The sequence below is a fragment of the Phyllostomus discolor genome, chromosome 4 (genome assembly GCF_004126475.2).
Source record: "Phyllostomus discolor isolate MPI-MPIP mPhyDis1 chromosome 4, mPhyDis1.pri.v3, whole genome shotgun sequence".
NCBI lineage: Eukaryota > Metazoa > Chordata > Mammalia > Chiroptera > Phyllostomidae > Phyllostomus > Phyllostomus discolor.
In genome coordinates this window covers 60,338,504-60,365,296 of record NC_040906.2, presented here as the reverse complement: position 1 = coordinate 60,365,296, position 26,793 = coordinate 60,338,504, and the positions used below count along the sequence as shown (strand labels likewise).

The 26,793-nt window shown below is 34.7% G+C and overlaps 1 protein-coding gene across 2 annotated transcripts in view; it reads left to right on the top strand.

Annotated features, from left to right (window-relative positions):
• The window catches only part of PSMD14 (proteasome 26S subunit, non-ATPase 14), a 95,908-nt gene that overhangs the window by 41,941 nt on the left and 27,174 nt on the right, over window positions 1-26,793 (top strand). For both annotated transcript variants that reach the window (XM_036023395.1, XM_028509295.2), the window contains 4 exons: window positions 11,605-11,676; window positions 11,905-12,024; window positions 14,914-14,984; window positions 15,974-16,124. In XM_036023395.1, the coding sequence (XP_035879288.1) occupies window positions 11,605-11,676; window positions 11,905-12,024; window positions 14,914-14,984; window positions 15,974-16,124 (414 nt within the window). The remainder of the gene's footprint in view (window positions 1-11,604; window positions 11,677-11,904; window positions 12,025-14,913; window positions 14,985-15,973; window positions 16,125-26,793) is intronic.

The window sequence follows — 26,793 nt, the reverse complement described above, 5'->3', positions numbered from 1 at the left end:
ATTGCCTGTGTTCTGTCTGGGTCACACAGCATTAGCTACAAAGTGATCTGAAGATGGCTGCTACTTATGCTGGGCTTGGCGATGCCCAGGTGAGTCCAAGCTGTGAACCAAGGCTGGCTCCTGCTAGTGCCATGCCTGGGTCAACTTAGCAATAGGTGTAGGGCGGGGCGGGCTGGGCTCCCTGAAGCCAGATGGTGTTTGTTTGAGAAAATTTAGGAAAAACTAAACCATGGTCCAAGACAAGCCATTCTTATGGAAAAGCCACTGGAAACAGCTTGGGTGGACCTGAAAGTTGAATGGTGCTGGACTTCAGGGAATCACCAGAGTGAGTCACACAGTGTGAGCCAGCTTGGTGGAGTTTCAGATATGGCGCCTACCTGTTGACTCTGTGGGGAGAGAACTCAGAAAAGGAACCATGGCCTCTGCCAGCACTTCTGTTTGGAAGAAAGCTGACCCCCTAGTTCTCTCCCTGATGCCAGACAATTCATTTTCTTCCTATTTATCTCTGATGCCTTGCAATCTGCTGTCCCAGCACTGGAACTCAGAGGGAGTTAGTTTGATTAAGTCTGTGCAGGGGCTCTTTAAGAGGAAGCCTGTCATTTCAGCAGTTTCTGTCTTCCACAGCCTCAATCCTGGCTGGGTTTTACAGCCAAAAGTTAATGTACACTTACCTTCCTGCCCTTGGAACCCTCGGCTGGGGGGCCTGGTGTGGAGCTAAGATCACTTACTCCTGAGATATCCTTCCAAATTTTTATCTGCCACATGTGGGTGTGGGACCAGCCTGTTCTGCGTCTCCTACTTCTTATCACTGTCCTTGTGTTTTCTTCTTTAATTCTGTAGTCGTCAGACTTCCATTCAGCTCAGTTTCTGACAATTTTGAATGATGGTTGCTATAGTTTAGTTGTAATTTTGATGCAGTTCTATGAGAAGGCGAGCCATCTTGACCAGAAGTCCTCATTTCTTTTTTTAATTCAATTTCTTTTGTTTCATCACCATTTATACCCTTTACACCCTCTTCTACTTCCCCCCATCTGCCCCCTTCCACAATCACCGACTTTGTCCATGTCTGTGAGTTCTTGTTTTCCTCTCTATCCCTCCACCCCAACCCCTGTCCCACTTCACCTCCCCCCCGCCCCCCCAGTATATATCTAACAAATTCCCAGATGATGCTGATGCTGTGTCTGGTTCAAGGACTTCACTTTGAGAACTATTAGTCTGAACTTTGATAACTCTTCATATATTTGAAGATTGCTCTTTTGTATCTTGAACCTTTTTCAAGTTATGTCAAATCCTTGAACCTTTACTGTATATCATGATTTTAGGTCACTTACCCATACTGCGAGCTCAAATTTTGAGAATGAAGAAATTTCTGAAGTGGAATCCCTTACATACAGTCAAGAACTGGCCCCAAAAAAGGCTGCAGCCTTAAGTGTTACAAAATACTCTACTTTGGTAAACATGGAATTCTATGTGGTTGTCTTATGGATTAATTCCTAATTTACCTCTGTTGCTATCATTTCCCCCAAGAAGGGAAAAATCTGCCTCCACATGAATGTACTTAGCAGCCATGCTCTATTGTCTTAGTTTTCTTTTTAATTGAGGAAAGTATTCTTTCAAGATTCTAAGTTAAAAATACTCAGTAGAGTAGCAGGCTGACATATTTTTAACTTAAAATGATATTGCTGATTAAGATATCCACAAACAGCAGAGATCTCAGAACAAGGAGCTTTCAACAGTATTTTGTAGTTATTGGTTGTTATTCTGTTCCTAGGTTTATTTGAATTGTTTTTAAAAGAACTATCATGCAAATATTTCTCCTTATTTACTTACATAATTCCTAGGAGTGCAAAAATGGGTCAAAAAGTTTGTGCACTTGTAAGACTCTTGATATCCATTGCTTAGTTGCTTTTCTGGTTGATTACACCAATTCGAATTCCTACCAACAATTCTGAGAGTATCTCCTTTATTATATCCTTTCTAAAATTGGGCATTTTAAAGCTTGTTTGAAAGAAAAACAGAACAACGGTGATGTCTTAATGTGTTCATTGGCATTTCTTAGTTAAAGAAGGTTAAGTAGTGAAGTTGACATTTTTCATATTTATTTCATCATGTGTTTGTTATGTAATGAAGTGCTTTATGATCTCTGTCCATGCTTTCATTAAGGTTTTAGTATTTTGTTAACTTGTGTGTTGATTTTTTTTGTCATAAACAGGGCAACCATTTTTTAGCATTTTTTTCTTTTTAGTATTAAGACATTTTAAGTTATGTTGTTAGTATACTGCAGAATTTACTTTCATTTTAAGCCTGAATAATATTCCCATGTGAGTTTATACCACATTTTGCTTATCCATTCATCCATCAATGGACAGTTGGATTGCTTCTGTGTTTTACCTATTGTCAGTAATGTTGCCGTGAGCACCGGTGTACAAATATCTCTTTCAGACCCTGCTTTCTATTATTTTGGCTATATATCCAGAAGTGGAATTACTGGATCTTACAGTGTTTTCTTTTTAATTCTTTGAGGAACCGCCTCATACTATTTTCTACAGTGGCAGTACTATTTTATATTCCCACCAGTAATTCCCACAAGGGTCCCAGTTTTTTTCACATCTTTCTTTTCTCTGTTTTTTGTTGTTGTTATTAGAAGCCATCCCAATGGGTGTAATCTTATTGTAGTTTTGATTAGCATTTCTCTAATGATTAGTGATGTTTAACATATTTTCGTGTCTTTCTTGGCCAGGAGTGTATCATCTTTAGAGAAATGTCTATTCACGTTCTTTGATCATTTTTGAATCAAATTATTGTTTCTTTTTGTTTTGTTCTTTTAGTTTTAAGAGTTTTTAATTATCCTGGATATTTAATATACTGGATATTAATACCTTGTCAGATATATAGTTTGTAGGTATTTTCTCCCATTCTGTGAGTTGCCATTTTACTCTGTTGATAGTGTCTTCCTTCCTTTTTTTTTTTTTTTTTTTTAAGGAGAAAGAATTTTATTTATTTTTTTAATCCACAGCTCAGGATATGTGTATTGATTTAGAGAGAGGGAAGGAGGAATGGCAGGGAGGCAGAGAGAGAGAGACATCGATGTGAGAAACATTGCTCGGTTGCCTCTCGCAAGTGCCCTGACCAGGGATCAAACCCATAAGCCAGGTATGTGCCCCAACCAGGGATTGAACCCACCCCCTTTCGGGCATGTGGGATGATGAGCCAACCAACTGATCCAACCACCCAGCCAGGGCAATAGTGTCTTTTGATGAACAAAATTTTTTAATTTTTATGAAGTCCAATGTATTGTTCCTTATGTTACCTGTGCCTTTGATGTCATGTCTAAGAATTCATTGCCAAATGAATATTATAGAGCTTTTGTCTTATATTTTTTTCTGTTACTGTTTTAGGTCTTACATTTATGTCCTTGATCCATTTTGAATTAATTTTTGTATGGTATTAGATACGGTTCTAGTGTCATTCTTTATATGTGGTTATCCAGTTTTCCCAGCACCATTTGTTGAAAAGACCACACTTTCTCCATTGAATGGTATTGGCACCCTTGTTAAAAATCATTTAGTTATATATGGGAAGATTTCTTTCTGGATTCTGTATTCTATTTCATTTTTCTATATGCCTGTCTTTATGCCAGTATCAGACTGTTTTGATTATTGTAGCTTTGTAGTAAGTTTTGAAATCAGGGAGTTTCCGTCTGCTAGTTTGGTTCTTTTTCGGAATTATTTTGGCTATTCATGGTCACTTGAGAGTACATATAAATTTCAAGATAAGTTTTTCTATTTCTGCAAAAGATATTGGGATTTTGTAGGGATTGCTTTGAAACTATAGAGTACTGGATAATATTGACAGTTCAACAATATCTAGTCTTTGAATTTATGAACATGAGCTGTGTTTTCTTAATTTTATGTTTTTGCAGAACTGTTTTGTAGTTTTCATTGTACAAGTCTTTTACCTCCTTGGTTAAAGTTAATGTCTAAGTGTTTTATTCTATTTGATACTGTAGTAAATGGAATTGTTTTTGTGACTTCTTTCCAGGTTGTTTGTATATAGAAAGGCAAACTATTTTTGTGTGTTGATTTTGTAACCAGCTACTTTGTTGAAATCATTTATTCTAATGTTTTTTTTTTGTTCTTATGGAATATTTAGAGTTTTCTGTATATAAAGTCATCTGCAAACCATTATACTTTTTCCCAATTTGGATGTCTTTTATTTCTTTTTCTTGCTTAATTCCACTACATAGAACTTTCAGTACTATGTTTAACAAGTGGTAAAAGAAGGGATTCTTTCTGTTTCTGATCTTAGAGGAAACTCTTTCAGTCTTTCACTATGGAGTACTGTGTTTTTCATTATGGCTTTTGTTCTGTTGAAGTAGTGTCCTTCTGTTTGTTAGGCATTTTTATCATGAAAGGGTGCTGAATTTTGTCAAATACTTTTTGTGTATCAGTTGAGATGATCAGGTGTGTTTTTTCCTTCATTCTGTTGATACGGTATATTACATTGGTCAGTTTTGTGTGTTGAGCCATCCTTGCATTGCAGTTGTAAGTTCCACTCTGTCATGTGTATAATCCTTTTACTATGCTGCTGAGTTCTGTTTGCTAGTATTTTGTTGATGATTTTTGCACCAGTGTTCATGGAAGATATTGGTCTATAGATTTCTTGTTCTGTCTTCATTTGACTTTGGTATCAGGATAATGTGGGCTCATAGAATGAATTTGAGAAGTGTCCCCTTCAATATTTTAGCATAGTTTTTGTTATGATTTGATTTTTTTTTTAAATCAAGTCATTAACCTTTTGGGAAGTATTATAATATGAAGTGGGGAAACATTTAGTTTTGTATATTTTTGGTATTAAAAGTGAGAAATTAAAATAGAATATGTTCAATTCTGTGGTGATAACTTTGAAATCTAAATGAAATGAATCCCTGAAACAAGGTAATAATAGTATATCTAGTCTCAAGACATAGGTAACCTGAATTTATTAATACCACTGAAAAAGTTATAACAATTAGCTCCAAAGTCATCTGCAAAGACATGTTTTACAAATGAAGTCTTCCAAATTTTTTAAAGGCATGAATAATGTATATAAATATTATTAGGACACAGAAAATAGGAAATTATAAAACTTTTCATTTTATAAATGTACAATAGCCTAATAACAAAACCTGAGAAATTTAACAGAAAAAAAGAAAATGCCAGACCAATCTCACTTATGAATGGGGAAATAAAAACCCGAACTAAAAAAAGTGAAACAAGAAAACAGAAAATAAACAAACACTTTAGCAACTTATCCCAGAAGTACAAAGGTCATTTAATACTGGGAAATCTATTAATGTAATCCATCACTGAGGAAGGCAGAGTGAGTAAAAAAATAGTGGTCATTGTGGCTTCTTTTACAAAAAGAAATATAGGTATATCATTGACACATCTCACCAATCTTTTTGTTTTATTATTTGTAAGCAATATATACATGAATAGCTATCTTAAACCCATTGTGAGAGACTTTTAATAAGAGACTTCAATTTATTTATATTTTTTCATTACCAGTATAATTGATCTTACCTTATGTTGTTTGCTATTTTTCTTTGCTCCTTTTTGATTCCCTGCTGTTTTTTTTAATGTCAGTGTTGTGTTTGCTTTTTCCTCTCCAGCAATTTGCTAAGTTATATATTCATTTTTAATGTTTATCATGGTTATTTTTCAGTTATTAAAAATTTTTAATCCATATTTCTGAAATAAAATCAACACTGAAACTGACTCATTTTTCCTTTCCTATATGTAAAATGAAGAATTTTCTGTACTTCATTTCTCTTCATTGCTTTATATATAGTTACTTGGATAATATCCATGGTGTTGGACCCTGACTATTTATTATTTAGATCTATCTCTAATTTTAATTGTTTTTAGTGGTTTTAACAGATTTTTTATATGATTTTTTTTTTCATTTTTAAGGTTCTAATTTTGGTTTATGAAGTTCAGCTGGATCATTTATTCAGGAAGTTCTCTGAGGGAGGATATATTGCATCATATATTCTGAGCTCTTATATATTATAATAATGTATTTATGAGCCTTCAGACTTTGTTTTTAATTGAGCATAAGATTTTTTATTAAGGATTTCTTTCTTAAAACTCTGAACATTTAATGTTGCAAAGAAATCCAGAAAAAAGTTGAATTTTTGTCTTTAGGTTATTTACTTTTCTACCTTGTATGGGTTTAGAAACTGTGGTCTATCCATGTAATTAAGATTTACATAAGATTTTTCAAGCTATAGCACTTTCTTCATTGATTATTGCCTGACATTTAGTGATCCAAAAGTGGACTTTTCATTCAAGAATGTTTTCTTCAGCTTTGTCTTTACTTATTGATTCTTTCCATTTCTTGTTTAATCCTTAAGAACAACTGCATTTTTCAGTCATATAGTATCATTATATTCTAATAGTTTTCATTTCTGACTTTTACTCTATATTCTGGATATCTTCTAAAGTTTGCATTCTAGCCCTGGCTGGTGTGGCTCAGGTGGTTGGAGCTTTGTCCCGTAGACCTGAAGGTCACAGGTTTGTATGAACCCCTGTGGGGAGGTATATAAGAAGACAACCAATCAATGTTTCTCTCCCCCCTCCTTCCTCTCTATAAAAGCAATGAGAAAAATGTCCTCTGGTGAGGATTAAAAAGAATTAAAGTTTATATTCTATATCACTATTATTTTTATCCTTGTTTCCTCCAGTGTATCTTTAATTATTCTTTTTATCTTTTCATCTTGGTCTGGCCTCTTTTTATTTCAACAATAAGAAACCTTTGTATATTCTACTGATGCCAAATAGTTTTCTATAATTTTGTTTATGATTCCTATTTTTAAGTGACATTCCTTTCTGAGTCATTGGAATGTTATTCCCCAGGAATGTTGGCCCAAAGACAATGAATATAAATTGTCCATGACCCCACATTTTTCTCAATTTGAGTCATCTTTGATCTATAGTTGTATAGGTTCTTACATATCTTTCTTAGTTCTGTTTCCAAGGTCCTTAATAGGGTTTCCTTCTCCTTCATTGCTTGGTTGTATGCTATTTAGAACAGGTGAGCACGTAGAAAGACGATAGCCTCAGATTTAGATACTCACTTCTAACAGAGGTCCCTACCATCTGTCCCACAGAAATTGTTTTACATAGGGTTACCTTTTTTCCTCCCTCCCTCCCTCCCTCCCTCCCTTCCTTTCTCACTCCCTTCCTCCCTTCTTCCCTCTTTCCTTTCCTCTCCCTCCCTCTCTTCTTCCTTCTCTCTCTTACTCTCTACCTCTCCTCCACTCCCCCTCCCTTTCTTCCTTTACTTCCGTGATGTAGTTAACTGCTACTTCTCTTTTTAAAAATATATTTTATTGATTTTACTATTACAGTTGTCCCATTTTTTTCTCCACTTTATTCCCCTCTGCCCTGTACCCCTGTCCCACCATCATTTCCCCAGCTTAGTTCATGTCCATGGGTCATACATATAGGTTCTTGGGCTTCCCCATTTCCCATACTATTTTTTTTTTTTTTTTTAGAGAGGGAGATAGAGAGAGAGAGAGAAATATCAATGTTCGGTTGCTGGGGGTTATGGCCTGCAACCCAGGAATGTACCTGGGCTGGGAATCGAACCTGGGACACTTTGGTTCCCAGCCCGCACTCAATCCACTGAGCTACGCCAGCCAGGGCTCTCATACTATTCTTAACCTCCCTACTCTATTTTGTACCTACAATTTATGCTTCTTATTCCCTGTGCCTTTCCCCCATTCTCCCCCCTACCCCTCCCTGCTGATAACCCTCCATGTGATCTCCATTTTTTGTGAATCCATTCCTGGTCTAATTGTTTGCTTAGTTTGGTTTTGTTTTTTAGGTTCAGTTGTTGATAGTTGTGTTTGTTGTCATTTTATTTGTATTTTTTATCTTCTTTTTCTAGATAAGTTCCTTAACATTTCATATAATAAGAGCTTGGTGATGATGAACTCCTTTAACTTGACCTTATCCAGGAAGCACTTTATCTGCTCTTCCATTCTAAATGATAGCTTTGCTAGACATAGTAATCCTGGATGTAGGTCCTTGCCTTTTATGACTTCAAATACTTCTTCCAGCCCCCTTTTGCCTGCAAGGTTTCTTTGGAGCAATCAACTGATAGTCTTATGGGAACACCTTTGTAGGTAACTGTTTCCTTTTCTCTTGCCGCTTTTAAGATTCTCTCCTTATCTTTAATCTTGGTTAATGTAATTATGATGTGCCTTAGTGTATGCTTCCTTGGGTCCAAGTTCTTTGGGACTCCCTGAGCTTCCTGTACTTCCTGTAAGTCTGTTTCCTTTGCTGTATTATGGAAGTTCTCTTCATTATATTTTCTAATAAGTGTTTGATTTCTTGCTCTTCCTCTTCTCCTTCGGGCACCCATATGATTTGGATTTTGAAACATTTAAAGTTGTCCTGGAGGTTCCTAATCCTCTCGTTTTTTTTTTTGTTTTGTTTTGTTTTTGAGTTCTTGTTTCTTCATTCTGTTCTTGCTGAATGTTTATTTCTTCCTTCTGCTCCAAATTGTTGATTTGAGTCCTGGTTTCCTTCCTGTCACTGTTGGTTCCTTGTTCATTTTCCTTTATTTCACTTTTCTTAGCCTTCACTTTCTGCTCTACTTTGGGCCATACTCAACCCTTTCTGGGAGCATCCTGATTACCAGTATTTTGAATTCTGCATCCAATAGATTGGCTCTCTCTTCATTGCTTAGTTGTATTTTTTTTTCTGTAGCTTTGATCTATTCTTTCATTTGGGCCTTTTTTTTTTTTTTTTTTTTTTTTTTTTTTGTCTCAGCATGCCTGTTAAGTAGTAAGGGGTGGTGGAACCTTAGGCATTCACCAGGGCAGGGCAACCCATGTCACTGTATTGTGGTGCTGTTACTGGGGGAGGGGTCTGGAGGGAACAATACTGCTTACTCAGCTCTCAGTAGGCTTGCAGTCATTCTGGTACCCACAAGCAAATTATGCCCTTCTGCTGATTCCTGGGTGGGTTGGCTTGTATACATTCTAGGACCCCATGGGTCTCTCCAATGAGCTTGCTTATGTGGCTGGGACTTTCTCCTGCAGCCTCAACCCCTACAGGTTTTTGTAGTCTTTATTTCCCTGTATTAGAACCCTGGGTTACTTGGTCTCATTTCCAAGCAAGACAGTTCCTCCTGGTTTATCTGCACGCAAATGTGGGACTGCCTGGTCTGCCAGCTACCACCATGCCCGCCTCAGTCCTCCAGCCACCACCTTGCCATGCGTCCTCTCTGCCCCAGCTGTCCGTTTCTGCCCCTCCTGCTGGTCTGGATGAATGTTTCTTCTTTAACTCCTTGGTTGTCAGACTTCCATACAGTTCGATTTTCTGGCAGTTCTTGTTATTTTTTGTTTTAAAATTTGTTGTTGTCCTTATGGTTGTGCAAGGAGGCAAAGTGTATGTACCTACACTTCCATCTTCACCAGAAGTCCCCAGCCCCACTCTCATGGCTACTTCTTGCCAAGTTCTTTCTGGGAAATGTGATTCAACTAGATCAAGAAATAAAGTAGTGATGGAGTGAAAGGGACAGCAGAAAATATCACCTGCTGCCATCTCTAAAAACAGCACCCATACAATAAAGAAACAACTGCATGGTTTCCTGGTAGTATGTTTCTGCGTCAGAAGAAAATAATGAGAGAGCAGCTATGGGTCTTCCTATCTACTTGCACATGGCTTGTTCTCTCTCACAGGGTAACCAGTGGGTATTTTTTATTTCTGTCCCATTTAAATTGTGCCCCAATTTGCTCATTGGTTTTTTCAACCAGTACGTACTCAGTTCTCTTATTGTGTGCCAGGCACTCTGCTAGATACCGTTTACATACAATGTTGAACAAAACAGTGTTTCTTCTTTGACTGATGGCAGAAATAGTTTCTGGACTTTGTCAGTAATACAGTTTGGTGATGGTATGATGTTTTATTTGTTCCTTTTTTCTCTTAAAAATGTTTTCTGTCAAGATGATACAGCCTGTATTAATAACTGTAGTATAGATAACAGTTTAAATCCTTCCTCCATATGCATTTTTTAAGTTGCTCTGGATCCAGGAAGTAACATTTGTGAATATAGTTGGTATTACTTCCCCAAAACCTGTCATCGCAATTCACTACCTTACATGTCCTTACCTTAAATTTCCTTAACTTTCTTAGATGAATAAAATTATATCAGTAACATTATCTTGTTTTATACAATGGCATGATAGCACTTTAGCTTACCTTAGAGCTTTTTTTCTGGGATTCATATCTATTTCAAACTCAAGCGATAAAGCTGTATTAGGTGACAATAAATGAAGAATTTGGTCAGTTTTTAAATTATTACCTGACATTTATTATTAAAAATAAAATTTAAAGGATTTGATTTTTCTTACCACTTTGTATATAAGGTAATTTTCATATGGTTTTTGTTTTTAGAGAAAACTTATTATAGAATCTTTTATGCTTATTAATACTTATTAAACTCGGTAAATATTAATGAGTTTAAATAAAACAAAAAAAAATCACAGATTTAGCAAATAAATGAACAAGAAGAATCACAAAGTACACATAGACCTATAAACGTGAAATGTAATGAGTAAAGCACTTGTTTAATTTTAGTGAGTAAACCTATATGAGCAAGATAGAATATTGACATAATTTGGGGAGCTAACATGTTTGTTGTATAATTTATAACTGGACCTAGCAATTATGAATCACATCTCATTTTAATTTCCTAGACCACCCAGTATTAAGAGAGAGAAAAAAAGTTTTCTCTGGTTGGGGCAGAATTACATTTATGATTGTAGTTATCTTGAGGGTTGAGGATATATGTATATTACTTTGTGCCACAGACTGTTATAGTAAAAGAGTTTTTGGCTTTTGATGAAGATAGAATCCTTAGGGAGAAACATAATATCTTTCTTAGCCTGTAATAAGATTAAGAGTAATGTTTGTTTTAAAGGTAGTGGTCAGGATTTGAAAGTATTTTTGTGTTAGCTACACCAGTCTCAACCAGTTTGTTCACACCTGTGGTTTATTGTATTAAATTTGTTGTTGTATAAGGGGAGAACAGTTTCTTCAGGTGAAGTAGAGCATGTTGTTCACAGCTCTTTCACATGGGGACTAAATCTTCTGTCCCCCTCCCCCACACTATACCTACTGTCTGCAAAGAGATCCCATAGCCCTGATCTACATGCTGTCTTTAGCTGAAAATCAAGCTCAGAGAATTTGCTGTTCCTTTTGATCCTTCAGTTAATCATGCTAGTCTTACAGCAACTTACATTCACATTGCAGTAAGAAACATGGCTAATTGGTGCATTATAGTCATTTCAGACTGGAGGTATTGCTTATTAACATTGCTGAAAGATTTAAGTTTATGTCCATTGAGCACTTGCTGTAGTACCAAGTTCGATCTGTTTTCTACAGATTTGATATTCCAAGTTAGTTTTATTTGTGTTGTACCTGAATAAAGGGATACTTGACTTATTTCCCCAAAACTTGTAAAGCAATAAAGTTTATGTAATACGTAACTTTAATTTTAAACTCATAAACTCTCAGTGTTTATAATAATTAATGTGCTTGTTTATAGGGGCCACCTACAGATGCTCCTGCAGTGGACACAGCAGAACAAGTTTATATTTCTTCCCTGGCACTGTTAAAAGTGAGTATTGAATGGAGTAATTTGCTTTAAGAGAGCTTTGTTGCTTTTACTGTATCTTTTACTTTGGAATATTTGTCACTTGAATCCTCTCAGATATAAGCTACTGTTTTAGCTGCATCAATAATAGAGTATTTTATTTCCACTCAAACAAAATTAGGTTCTTACTTAAAAAAAAGAAGAAAGACAAAGATCTCAAAGCCTTGTGTCCATCTATCTTCTTCTTAACAGATGTTAAAGCATGGTCGTGCTGGAGTTCCAATGGAAGTTATGGGCCTGATGCTTGGAGAATTTGTTGACGATTACACCGTCAGAGTGATTGATGTGTTTGCTATGCCACAGTCAGGAACAGTGAGTACTTTTATGGTTGCCTGCTGCAAGTAAATGTGTTTCTTTTCTCCTTTCTTTTTCTTTGCAAAATAACTTTCATTATATTATATCTTCTATTTCTCACAGGAAAAATTCATCATAAGATTAATGATAGAAATTCTATATTGTATTGAATTAAATCACTTATGCTTTAAGTCCATCATTCATTGTAGATCCACAAACTGAACAATGCTAACATTAAATCCCTTTACTCATACTATCAGCTTAAATTAGCATAGCATACTTGGTTTAGTTACTCTAAAATAGAAGGATATTAATTTGATTAGTTTGAACACTTCAAGTCCAAAAGATTTTAGACTCTTAATTCAGTTTTAATTTACATACATTATATAATTCCCATGTTTTGTCTCCATTGTTTTGAAATATGGCCCCCTTTATAAATGTCCCATATATGGTGATACATGACTCTTAATTAAGCTTCTATTCAAAATGTTAAGTTGAAAAAAAAAACAAACAAAAAACACTATGGCACCAGTGCTTTTGCCCAGGTATGGCAATTTATTTATAGAGGAAACATACTCATACAGATTTTGAAAGTCATCTACTCTACCTGTTTAGAATTATTGTTCTTTCTGGAACAGTGATTTCTTTTTTATTTTGTTTATTTTCTTTAATGCATTGGACTTGTATAGATAGATGTCTATTTCAATTAAAATGGCCAAAAAAATAGTAACCATTCTACCTACCTTCCAAAAAAACAACACACATAATACTTCTCATCTGTTTGCTTGCCTAGAAGAAATATAATATGTACATCTTTATGATGGGTTTTTCCTCTAATATGCATTCTTTATCTTATTGGATCTTACAAAATAGCTGGGTTAAAGAAATTGTTTTTATAAAACTGTTCTGTTTGTGGCTTTTTAAGTATGTTTTGAAAAGTAGATGGTAGAGAAAAATAAATTTTGTTTTTAAGTGATGCAGTATATGTATGTATATATATAATAAGCATTTTAAATGAAGTAGTTGCCATAGAATGTGGTTTACTTGTAAATAATGCAAAATATAGAAAAATATGCAGTTTTTTCTGTAAATCGTCCAGTTTGTTGATTTGGATCTGCTAATTTTGTCCTGAATATACATTATATTTATTTTGTACATTGGACATAAAGAAATGTACTATGTATTAACTAAAGATTTAAGATTTTATTTATTTATTTTTAGAGAGGGGAGGGGGGAGAGAGAGAAACATACATCAATGTGCGGTTGCTGGGGGCCATGGCCTGCAACCCAGGCATGTGCCCTGACTGGGAATTGAACCTGTGATGCTTTGATTAGCAGCCCACGCTCAATCCACTGAGCTACACCAGCCAGGGCTTTTTTTATTAACTAAAGATTTAGATTTGAATCTTATTGTTTGTATCTTTTTATGTAAGAATATATAAAATACAAAGTTAACTGTTAATTTCTGTTACATGTGATTCTTATATGCTTACTCTTTATTATAGAGGGATCTTAAGCTTTAATACTATTTCTCTGTGAAAGCTTATTTAACAATATAAAATTGTAGAATTTTATTTTATTTCTAGTTTTTAAAGATTTTATTTATTTATTGTTAGGGGAAGGGAGGAAGGAGGGGAAGAGAGACATCAGTGTGTGGCTGATTCCTACATGCCCCCTACTGGGGACCTGGCCCGCAACCCAACCATGTGCCCTGACTGAGAATCGAACTGGTGACAAACTGGTGACCCCCCCCCCCCCCAGTTCGCAGACTGACACTCAGTCCTGTGAGCCACACCATCCTGGGCTTTATGTAGAATTTTAAACTTTTTCTTCTGGCCAAAGAGTCAGCAAACTTTTTCTATAAAGACATATGTCTGTCTCATATTCTTTTTTTTTTTTAACAATCTTTTAAAAGTATAAATAAATAAATAAACCTTTCTTAGCCTGTTGGCTACAGATTGCATACCCCTGTTCTTGAGTATGCACTCTCAATTAGAATTCAAAATACTGTTCATTTTGCTGGAAAGGAAGTATTTATGTTAACTGGTTTAAGTAAATTCGACTTAAATATCTGATACCAGAAGAAAGCCTTTTGGGAGTTATCATGTCAGTGATCTATCACTAAAGAGATGATAAGAATGCCTTTGATGCTCCATGTTCTAAAATCTTTTGGTTGAACTAGCAAAGTAGTGCAGCATTGAAAAGAATTGGTTATAGATTTTCTCTAGCGGAGAATTATTTTATGTATGCTTTTATATTTGAGGTAATAACTAACAGTATATATTTTCATCCAACCACCAAATCTACCAAGTGTTTGTAACTGAAGCACTAAACTTCCTCCCCTTCCAACCCACCCACTCACTTATAAAACTACTCTAGGAAACCAATAAATTTCTTTCCTAAGTGTTTATATTACTGAGAAAAAGGTAAAAAATGTTAATTATTATAATAGCTGAATAGTGGAGCTTTGGGGGAGATGCTTATCAGCTATCAGAGGATGGCATTAGGAAGTACATTTTCTAGTTAGGTCCAACCAAAAATAGTTAATTCAGTTATTTGGTATTTCTGATATACACACCACACACACACACGGCCATGGCTATAAAGTCCTTATTTTTTAAAAGTTTATTTTATCATGGCCATAAACTCCTAAAAGATTCCAAAAATTGTCTTAACTCATAAGCCAACAACAATTTGGTAGTTGGCAATTTTAGAAGCGTTCTTGTTGATGTTATGGTTTATAATTGAATGACCAGAATGAGTATCAAATATCAGTGTCAAAACCGTAGTTATTTTGATAGCTCAAAATAATATACCTAGCTTTTGGGGGTAGCTTTTTGTTAATTTACATTGTATATAAAGTTTTTTCAGAGTTATAAAAGCTAATTATTTCTCTTTTTAAACCAGGGTGTCAGTGTGGAAGCAGTTGATCCAGTATTCCAAGCCAAAATGTTAGATATGCTGAAGCAGACAGGAAGGTAGGTATTTTAAATGATCATATAAAGGAACAATGGGAAATATTTTCAGAGATGCATCTCAAAAATTTTGAATGTTTTTGAATACCATTCCTAGAAAAAAAAAGCCATGTAGTGAATGTAAAAGTATCACTGTCAGTGCTGTGTACCACCTATCTAGTCTCTCTTCCATCTTGAATCAAAGCCACGTGCCAGTCAGAAAACTGTTTCATGTTAAAATTCTGAACCATACATAGTAAGCCTGTACTGTAGCTTCCCTCTATTTAGTATATGGAGTTACTCTCCAGTCACTTATACTTGAAAGAGAATGTATGTTCTATGTATTTAAGAGTTGCAACTAAGATTCTGAATGTTTAATTACATTTGTAGGCTTATGAGTTTTAAAGAAAGGGCAAATAGGATCACATATTCTTTAAGTTTTTCTCCCCAGATTAAACCTCTCAATAGTTGTCATTCTCTTGCTCAAATTCTTCTACTGTGGAAAAAACTTCAAAATTAATGTTAGCAAAAGGCTCAGCAGCTGAGCAGAACAGTGCAAATTGGTTTTTGACTGAGTTCCTAGTTCTACTGCTGGTTTAATTGATATTTAATCCTTTCACAACAGTGGATCCTGGTGTCCATTGTTAAAAATATACTCTGCCTGGAAAATCCAACTCCCAGAGCTAAGGAGTTAAAGAGTAGATATTTACTTGAATGCTGAAAGGGTAAAAACTGGCTCTGAGAAAGTGTGGTAACAAGGTGAAAAACTGAAAGCCTTATCTACCACTGCTAATGTGCGTCTCTTAATGATAGCACTCCTTTGTCACACTTATTCATTTCCATGTTTCGTGGATAATATGGTGTATGATTTCAGTGTTTCTAATGGTGCTTTTTCACACCTGTGTGTTTATCATCTCTTCTTAATTTATACCCTGTTAGTGTGTTGCTTCTTTTTATATCATAAGTGTATTACTTATTCTGTTGTGAATAGCTGAATGCCCTCTTTGTTTCAGGCCTGAGATGGTTGTTGGTTGGTATCACAGTCACCCTGGCTTTGGTTGTTGGCTTTCTGGTGTGGATATCAACACTCAGCAGAGCTTTGAAGCCTTGTCGGAGAGAGCTGTGGCAGTGGTTGTGGATCCCATTCAGAGTGTCAAAGGAAAGGTAGAGTAGATCCTGTCTTGATTAGCATCTACTGCCACATTCTGTTTGCAGCATTAAATAAAAATCTATTTTCTTTCAAGCAGAATTCATCATTACACAAAAACCCGTTTACTTTTTTAAAAACTCTGTAAGTCAATAAATGTGTTATTGGTATTACTTAGAGATTTGTTTCCACTTTAATCAGCTATTGTCTAATCATAAATGTTTACCTTTAAATTTTTTATTTCATAGATTTAGGAATGTTAGACCATAATAAAAGCCTGCTATACACATTTCACTAATATTTTAATAAGCATTACTCTACCTTTATTTTAAAACAGATAATTTGGGGTTGGCACATTTTAAAAATCCAGTTAAAGAGTTATGTTTTGCAGACACTGTGCAGGACATATTCTGGAATTGTTTATTTCAGAATTTTAGACAATGAAAACTTGCCCCAAAGACTTGGTGTCAATCATTCACATTTTTGGAGTGAGGACACGAGAATGATTAAATATGCTAAATAATTCTGAAAAGAGATTAACTTGCAAAGCATATTGGGTTATAGTTGTTCTTTGTTGAAGTCTTTTGTTCTTGTTTAGTTCTTTTTTTTTCTTTTTTGTTTGTTCGTTCTTTCTTTTTTTTATTTCTTTCTTTCTAGCCCCATATGCCATTTTCCTATTTCCTGCCTCATGACAGCAGGGAGCAGCTCTATTATCACCTTCACAGAGCTGTCTGCAAATGTGAGAGGCAATTCGATTTTGCTCAACCACAGGGAGAGTGGATTAGAAAAACTACAGAACATACAGAAATTGGCTAGGTGGTTACTGCTTTAAAATACTGCTGAGGTGTCTTGTTTGAGCATGTATTTCCATTGTAGTGTAGAATAATTGTTAAAATAAAATCACAATACATTTATGGAATCCTTTTTATGCAGCTTTTACAAATTATTTTTGGAGCACTTAAAAGTAAATATTAGCTTGCTATCTACCAGACCTGGAGTTTGATAGTACTGCAGATTACATTAACATCTGCTCAGCAGCTCAAACAAACTAATCTGGCCGTTAAAACATGGAGTTTTTATCTGCCGTGAATTTGAAGTTAAACATTTTCTGACATCACATTATTATGATGAATAAAAATTGAGGTCTTCTCTAAATCATGATCCTATTAGATGTGATTTAGCTTTTCAGAGGCAGAAACTAGCCACCAAAAAATAATAGCTGATATACTAGGCCATTCAGAATGGATAGCTTCTGGTGCTTGCTATTCCTGTATTTCAATTTATTTACTTTTTTTTTTAACTGGGTGTATTGTTACTTAAATAATATAGATAAAAAGATTTGAAAATCCTTGATTTTTGTCTTTAGTTTTCTGAATTAAAGTATAGGGTAATACTTCTTAAGTTTAATGCTCTGATAATTAATGTAACCTTTTTAGTAACTTATCTAAGTAATGATTCTTATTTTAGAAATGTAACAAATACCTCATTAAGTTTCCCTACTACAATATTTACAAATAATAATTGAAGCTTCATTTTAAATACAGAGTTTTATTTTGTATCAGTGTGACTTTTTCTGATACTTGGCTTATATGATAATAGCCACTTGGAAAAAGAAAATATAAACTTATATACAATAAAATAAAGCATTCTTAAAATAGAATGTAAACAAATGAACATGTATTTTATTTTTGGTTGTCTTGTTTATAGTTTTCTAAATGGCAGTTTTAGTTTTCAAGCCTAGTTTAAGTATTATATAAATTGGCATTTTTACTGTTTATAATTAAACAACTCATATTAAAAGAATGCACTGCATTTAAAAATACACATGTATCACATGACTACTCTCATGGTAAAATGTAGCATTTTGAAAAAATATATCTAAAATTATGAAATCACAAGTATTACTATCTAATTTTATGTCAAAGTATTTTTGAAAAAATTTAGTATAAATATGTATCATTGATGATTCATATCACTTATTGTATCTAACATACAGATTTTTACACTTATATTACCTGAAGTAGGATCTAGTTCTTTGTTAATTATGTGACTTTATCTATAAGGTTCTGAGTATGGTTATAACTTAACATTTTCAGTGTCAAGACCTCTTAAAACTATGAACAAAATTAAATGTTAGTAAGTCCGTGGCCAGTGTTCCTAGTTAAATCATTAAACTTAAGAATACAGACTTGTAAAAGGTGAGTAACATGAGACTCTGCCCTCTTCTTCCTTGCATTTGCTTTCTCAAAGCTGTCAAAATATTTAGTAAGGCAATGGGTAGATCAAGAATTAAAAATGGCAGTCTGTATGTAAATGATTTAAGTTGGGTCTCTGTTTACTACATGACCTCTTTCCAGTATTGTTTTATGTTTTCATTTTTATAAATCCATATTATCTTTCTGTTTTTGGGTGATAAAGTAAGCATGGATTCTTTTTAATCACAATTAATTCATAATGTGTTATTTCCTTTTATGTGACTTGATGTGTCTTTATGGAATTGTTGCTCTGTACCAGGTATTGCGGTGATAGTTATTTTAACTTGTCTCATTTATTCTTTCAGTAATTCTGCAAACAGACAGTATTTTATTTTTCTATTTTATCAGTGCAAGGGTAAAACAATTAGAATCAAAGAGATTACTTTGCTCAAATCATACCATTATTAAGCAGCAGAAAAAGGATGCAAATCTAAATTTATAAAATTTGAGAGCTCAAGCTGTTTTACCGGCTCTTTAAAATTAGGCAATGATGATGATATCATTGGAGTAACTCAGGAGTGGAAAATGAGCAGAGGTCATCACAGGGCCTTTTCCTAACTTTCATGGATGGGTGTCACTCCTTTTAGTGTATGTCAGGGGAGGGAGCTACACATTCTCTCACATGTTTTCAGTAGTTCTCTGTCCTACTTATAGTAGGAATTATATATTAATTTTTTCTCATGAAGTATTTGTTGTGTTAATTTTAAAAAACAGTTTAGACTCATCCTTGTCAGCTTTTGTAACATACTAAGGAAAAACATTGAGACCAACATAAATAATAAAATATACAATATGATAAAGAATCTGTATCACTCCATATATTATAGGATCCTGTAAACATTTTAAAATTATATCGGTGGCAATCAATGATAATAATATTCATAATTTAAATGGAGAGTTATCACATACAAATTACCATTGAGCTCTACTCTAAACTCACCAGTGAAGTAGTTTTTATGATTCTGTTTTAGTTTATTTGTAAAACACACATATTCAGATACTTAAATCTCAGTTCTTAAGTGGCACAGTGGCACCCTCTTGCTTAATGTTTTGTTATCTTGTGTATTCAGTCCACAATTTGGACTTGATCCAGCAGCAAATTTAGAAGTTAATTCAACTTGTAAGATGACAATACTTCTTCCTTGGGGCGTAAAAAATAATCACTTTGTACAAAGTCATAAAGCTAGCATACAGCTATTACTACTTTTGAGAACTCATTTTCTTGTCAGGATTCCTGTCAGTAAAATGTTCAAATGTTGCATGCTAACTCCTAACAATCTCTGTGTCCTCTCTTCTGAAAGCATTAAAACCTACACACACTATTAACCCTTTAGTCCAAAGAAATCTTGGGTTTATTGAAAATGTTTTATTTAATCAGAAATATTCGATGGACTTTTAAAAATGTGATGTTTATCTGCAGATCATCACATCTGTAGGTATTTTTTAAGTATATACCTGTTGTACCTGTATGCTAACGATTCTATGGTACAACATAAAGAAAAAGTGATGTTTGTCTCTTTGAGAAAATGAGTCGTGTGTGTACCTTTGGTATTACTTGTGAGCCAGTTAACATTATGCCAAGTATATGCCAATAGTCCTGCATTGCATACTGATAGAATACAAATTACACTGATATAGCTTAGTTTCTGTAGCTCAGTATTAAATTGGTTACTAGAGACATATAATTCAACACATACTTGGAATCTTCTAGGTACTAATATGCAATAAAGTACTCTTTCTTAGCAAATGTAGTAATTGCAAATTAAATTAGAAAAAGGGAGACAGGTTATAGGCTGCACAAAATAGATGAAGCATGGACTGGGCTTTGAGGGACAGACAGGACATCACTCAGAAAAGAAGATATTGTACCTATGGGGAAGAATGTAGGAACAATACCATTCCAGGTTCTACTTACCTCTTTGTTCACTCTTCTTTCATAGATGTGTTAGAATGTAAAGTAAGCAGGTCTTGTTGTTATGTTTTTAATCAACATTTTATAGTAAAAGATGGGTCTCTGAAGAGTAAATACAAATACAAGAAAAAAGAATTAGGGAATTCATCTTATAACATCTTTTCATTTTCAGGTATCTTCAAGGTTATATATTTTTCAGACAAGTGGGCACATATTATGTTTATTAAGAAATTTTGTTATTGGAAACTTTGGAGATGGTGGAGATTTTAAACTAGTGAACTAATGGTTTCGTTTTAACTTTTTATGATTTTAAAAAAGTATCAGCCCTGGCTGGTGTGGCTCAGTGAATTGAGTGCCAGACTTCAAACCCAGAAGATTGCGGGTTTGATTCTTGGTCAGGGCACATGCATGGGTTGCTGGCTGGTCCCCGGTTAGGGGGGTGTGAGAGGCAACTGATTCATGTTTCTCTCCCACTCTTTCTCCCTCCCTTCCCCTCTCTCTAAAAAATAAATAAATAAAATCTTATAGAAAAACCATTTTATTTATTTATTTTTAGAGAGAGAGAGGGAGAGAGAGAGAAACATCAATGTGCGGTTGCTGGGGGCCATGGCCTGCAACCCAGGCATGTGCCCTGACTGGGAATCAAACCTGCGATGCTTTGGTTTGCAGCCTGCGCTCAATCCACTGAGCTATGCCAGCCAGGGCAAAAATACATTTTTTTAAAATATCATAAAAGCAAGAAGAACATAGAGTAATGAAGAGCCCAGGCTCTGGGGTCAGGCCTGCATTAGAATTTCATTTTTGTATCTTCTTTACAGCATGACCTTAAGCAGGTTACCTAATCTTCTTGAGCTTCAGACTTGTCATCTATAAAACATATTTTAGTAACTACCATAATATTGTGAATATTATGAAATTATTTATGTAATGATTAGCATGCACACGTCATAATAGAAGGCATGCAATGAATGATACTTTTATTCTGAAGATTAAAATAATAGATACTTAAAATAATTAACAACTAGCATATTTTAAAAATGTGAATATCTCTGAAAACTTTGTTAAAAATAAGTCTATAAATTATTTACTAACTTGCTTACTTTAGGAGGATGAGGGTAATGACTATAAAAGAAATGAAAACTTTCCTTTCTTGAGTTTTGTACATACTGAAGAATTTATGAATGCTCTTCCGATTCAGCTAATTTTTATTGAGCAATTACTATTTTCTAGCATATTTCTCTGGGGCATGCTGATGAAGAGGAAAATTAATATATTACATTAAAATTCTGGCCTTTGAAGTGATTAAATGTATTACATTTAAAACCATTTTGTGTAGGTGCTAAATTTTTTTAAAGATTTTATTTGTTTATTTTTAGAGAGAAGGAGAAAGAGAGAGAAACATTGATGTGTGAGAGATACAGCAGTCAGTTGCCTGTTGCACATCCCCAAATGGGGACCTGGCCAGCAACACAGGCATGTGCCCTTACTCACTGGGAATCAAACCACCAGTTTTTTCCATTCTCAGGCCGGCACTCAATCCACTGAGCCATACCAGCCAGGGTGGTTTTGTGTTTATCCATCTGTCCATGTGTTATCTTCTCCACAGATTGGGGCCTCTTTTGGGGGTGAAACGTTTATAATCTTGGAATTTATATGTTGTCTGGCAAAAGTAGTTTTCTTAATAATGTTTATAAAATAAAATAAGGAATAAACGTGTCAGTGGTCAGCTGTAATTAGTTTGGCTATCAGCATATAAAAAACTACAGTTGCCCTGGCTGGTGTAGCTCAGTGGATTGAGCATGGGCTGTGAACCAGAGGTTCGCCGGTTCAATTCCCAGTAAGGGCGCATGCCTATTTGTAGGCCAGGTCCCCAGTGGAGGCCACATGAGAGGCAACCACACACTGAGTTTCTCTTCCTCGCTTTCTCCCTCTTTTCCCACTCTCTAAAAATAAATTTAAAAACCTTTAAAAAAGAAAAGTAAATAAAAAATAAAAAACTACAGTTAACTTTTATGAAGCTTAGTAAGTAATTTTTATACATTGCCAGAGTCCTTTATTTAATGCATGAAATTGATGAGGTCAGTGAGTCAGTTTGTTCATAGACATTAGTGTTGATGAATTTGAACTGTGTGTAATCAGAGCTCGAGTTCAAGTTTAACATGTTGTTTGCTTTCTAAAGGTAGTGCAAGATATTTAGAATAGCTGTTATTCATAAGATTTTCTTTTGATCATTATCCCATAATGGTCAATTAGGGATAGATAGTCCTAATCTCAAATTGTACATATATACACACCTTTTCTTCATCTAGTTTTCATAATTGAAGGAGAAAAGTAGAAAATAGGACACACAAACATTCTATTTTCAATTTTAATATAACTTTGTGAGCATATCCACCCAACTCTTAGAACAAGTTTAGTTACTGTTTTATCTTTTGTTTGCTTTCTGTTTTTTACTTTTGTTATCAATTTGAAGTTTTATAATAGCATTAGATTTAATCTGTGAGGCTATCTAAGGAAATATTATAGGTGCTAATGTACCTGTAGTATCCCTGACATATGTAATAGTTTAACATTTGCTAATATAATCAGAAATTGTCAGCTGGGAATCTTAAAGCAATTTTATGTTTACAAGTCTAAGAAGGATAAATCTTATATAAAAGTAACAGTTTTTAGTGTGGTTCTTTTTAATATAGAGCTTTTATATTAATAATACACTCTGAGCTAATTTATTATCGCCTAGTAGTTGCTATACATTTTGGATGATACAAATGTCCTCCAAATTAGTTCGATTCCCACTGTTTCAGTTAAGAAAAAGGAAAACCTTTAAAACAATATCCCATTATCTATAAGAATATTATTTATTGAATTCTTTTGCTTCTTTAATGCTTTTGTTTCCCTAGTTTAATTCCTGGTCATTAATTCAGCAGACACTTACTGACCACTACTCTATGCCACTTATACAACTGAAGACAGAGAAGGGTAACATTTACTCCCTGTCCTTGATGCCAGTGTTGTACTAACAAATGGAAATGGAGTACCAACATGACTTTGTACAAGAGGCCATTGCATAGCCCAAGTATATTGCTTGCTTACAACCATATTTAAATAATTTGACATTAGCTCTTGTTAATTGTGAGGATGTTTCTGGACCTGAGACTTAGATTTGGTGGTTTTAATATGTTGTTATCATTGTAATTTCCTGAAGAGGGTAGGATTGATGATGGTAAATTTTCTTCTAAGTCATAGGTGATTCCTCATTGGTTATTCTTAGAGTGCTAATAACCTGACTAATAGATGCCTACTGCCACTTTTTGCGTTTCAGATACCTTTATTATATGCAGTTTTTATTCCAAATTAAACACAAGTTAGTGCTTTGTGATGTTCTGAGTTTCTTAGTTCAGCATGCCATAGAAGATCTTTTCATGAATTTGAAACTGAGGAAATGGGAAGTGTATATTTTGTTAAGCCAGTGATTAGATTTTTATGGATAATGAATGTCTCTTTTTTGGAAGCTGAAAATAGACATGAATAGTAAAACTATATATAAAATAATATCCAAAACAACTTTCTTAGAGCATTTCATTTCAGTAGATATTTATTCTACACCATATTATTTGTGTCAGATATTCTGCTGAGAAATGTACATTCAACAGTGAGCAAGACTCAAACCTTTCTGTCAAGTAACTAATAGTCGTTTTTTCTTGCATTTGTGTTAGGATAACTGTTACATCACACAGCTTGATGATGAGAAATGCTGGCTTTGGCATGCTGTGTATGGGACAGATCATTGTGGTATCACTTGTGGTTGTGTCCTCTCATTTAATTAATTTCAGTCCTCTGATTTTCAGTTTCCTCATCCATAAATTGAGAATATTAATGTCTACCTCTTAGTTGTTAAGAGGATTAGATAATTTCTCTATAGTCATTTAATTGGACTAATAAGCCCAATTAAAATATGGAAAAGTGATACATAGAAAAGTAATTTCTATGCATATTTTTCTGTGCACCTTTGCATATTTTTCCTATGAAAATGACCTTGCCTATTGAGAGATGGCAGTTTGAAGGATATATTTCCATTTTTCTTTGAAGATGATGTTAAAGCACAAAAAATGTATGTAAGTCCTTTGTTCCCCTCATTCACCCTTCCTGCCGCCTTGTAGTCAGGGCCCAGCCTTTTATTCCTTAACTTTATATGAAATTGTGAATCAGCATACCAATTGTCTTGCTTTACTTTGTCTACTAGAAAGGATTGTGGAATCTGTTCATTTTATGTAGGCCACTCAGTAGCCACCAGATAGAACTGATACCCTGTGTTGATGTCAGACCAGTGACCCTGAGTTGACCGTCTCTTCTGGCTCATTAATAGTCTCCTGAGGAGTTCAGTTTTTAAATTCACTGTTTATTTGTCACATATAAGTCTGGAAATTCCTGTCTTGCAGGAGTATAAAGATTCTAGGCATATTGTTATTTTTTAAGCATGATAATATGCAGTGTAACTGTATGCTATTTTTATTTTTTAATTATTGTTCAATTATAGTTGTTTGCATTTTTCCCCCATGCTATTTTTATTTATTTAGGAATTTTCCTGAGGAAATATATACTTTCAAATGTCTCTGCTTAATTTCTTTTTGAAGTTTTCATATGTGAAGTGTTTGTGGATGTCAAATCTATGATTCTGATTTGATTTGGGGCATAACTTTTTTCTAACTTTAACATTATTACAGTAGTAGTACTCTGCTTTGTTTACTGTGTTAGTTGTGTTAGTGTTCCAAGAAGCAGATGCCAAAATGGGATTAGATATCCAAGAGATTATTAGGAGAGACACCTTTGGTGGAAAAAGGGTAGACCCTTCAGATAACAGTGCAGGTAGAGAAAGGAAAGGTAGGATTGGGTAGGAAGAACATCAGACAGCAACATATTTTGGAGAAAGTTTCAGTCAGGCTGATATGGAGTCCTTAAGGCAGATTCCCTTTAGAAGAATCCCTTATTTGGCCCTTGCTGGTATGACTCAGTGGACTGAGCACTAGCCTGTGAACCAAAGGGGCACTGGTTCGATTCCCAGTCAGGGCACATGCCTGGGTTGCAGGCCAGGTCCCCAATAGGGGGCATGTGAGAGGCAACCACACATTGATATTTCTCTATCTCTCTTTCACCTTCCTCCTCCTCTTTCTACAAATAAAAATAATAAACTCTTAAAAAAAGAAGAAGAATCCCTTATTTGGCAGGAATGGCTAGGTTCTAGTACCGCTGTTATGCTGAGTCTTTGGCTGGGAGCAGCCCAAGGAAAGCATGACCTAGGTTGAATCCCTTGAGGACCTAAAGGTTAGCATATGGAGGTTGTGAGTCAGCTGTGCTCTCTACAGCAGGTTTGAAAGGAAATCTGAGGTGGGCAACTCTGTGATGGCCAAGTTACTAACATTAGGAACTATGGAACAGGTACACCTGTATTGTTTTATTTAATCATATCACCAATTCTGTAACGTGTCAGTCATGCACAAATGGAAACATTGAAAGGTTAAATAACATCAATTACTAGCAAATGATAGGTCCAGAATTCTAACTTAGGCAGGATTCTGACATCAGAGTGTCTCAAGCATTTAAATACCTGTACCATAGTGACTACATGCATTCACTAAAAAATCATACCAAAACTTTAAGACTTAACTACATATTTTTTAACAAAGTTTCATGAATCTGCCCTGGCTGGTGTGGCTCAGTGGATTGAGTGCTGGCCTGCAAACCAAACGGTCTCAGGTTCTATTCCCAGTCAGGGCACATGCCTGGGTTGTGGGCCGGGTCCCCAGTGGGGGGGGTGCTCCAGAGGCAGCCACACATTGATGTTTCTCTCTCTTTCTCCCTCCCTTCCCTGCTCTCTAAAAATAAATAAATAACATCTTTTTTAAAAAGTTTCATGAATCTAAAAATGTCTAATTACCTTTTGCCATAATAGTTTTCTAAAGATCAGTTTGTTTCACTAAGGTATATATGTTCAAAACTTGTGGCTTTTCTGTCTGAATTTTGGTGCATGTCTTCACTTGTCAAAAAAAAATACATTATGCCAGTTACACCCCTTCCCTCTTTTTTCCCAATATATTGAAGTTGTACTACAGCTCTCTAGCTACAGTAAGCAGTTCTCCAAGGATGAAGAGAGAAAATGTACATACACAGAGGAATTTCTTTTCCAGAGCTAAAATTGACATTTTATAAATAATTTCCATGTTGCAAACTTGAGACTAGGAAATCACAGCGATTCAGTGATATGCATTTGGCATGAGTCAGTTTTAGTTTTTAGTGCTTTTCATTGGAAATGGCATAAAAAGTAAGATTTCTTTGAATTTTTTATGCTGTGGGCTTACAAGAGACATAAGATGTTTTTCTCTTATAGATGTCTGGCAGTGCATGACAGCAGAAGTAACAACATGGTCACAAACCCCAGCAGTACTTCCCAGTCACGTGCACCCTTAATTTTTAAAGACTCTGGAAACAGCCTAAGCAGTTGATAACAGGTCATTTCTAGGT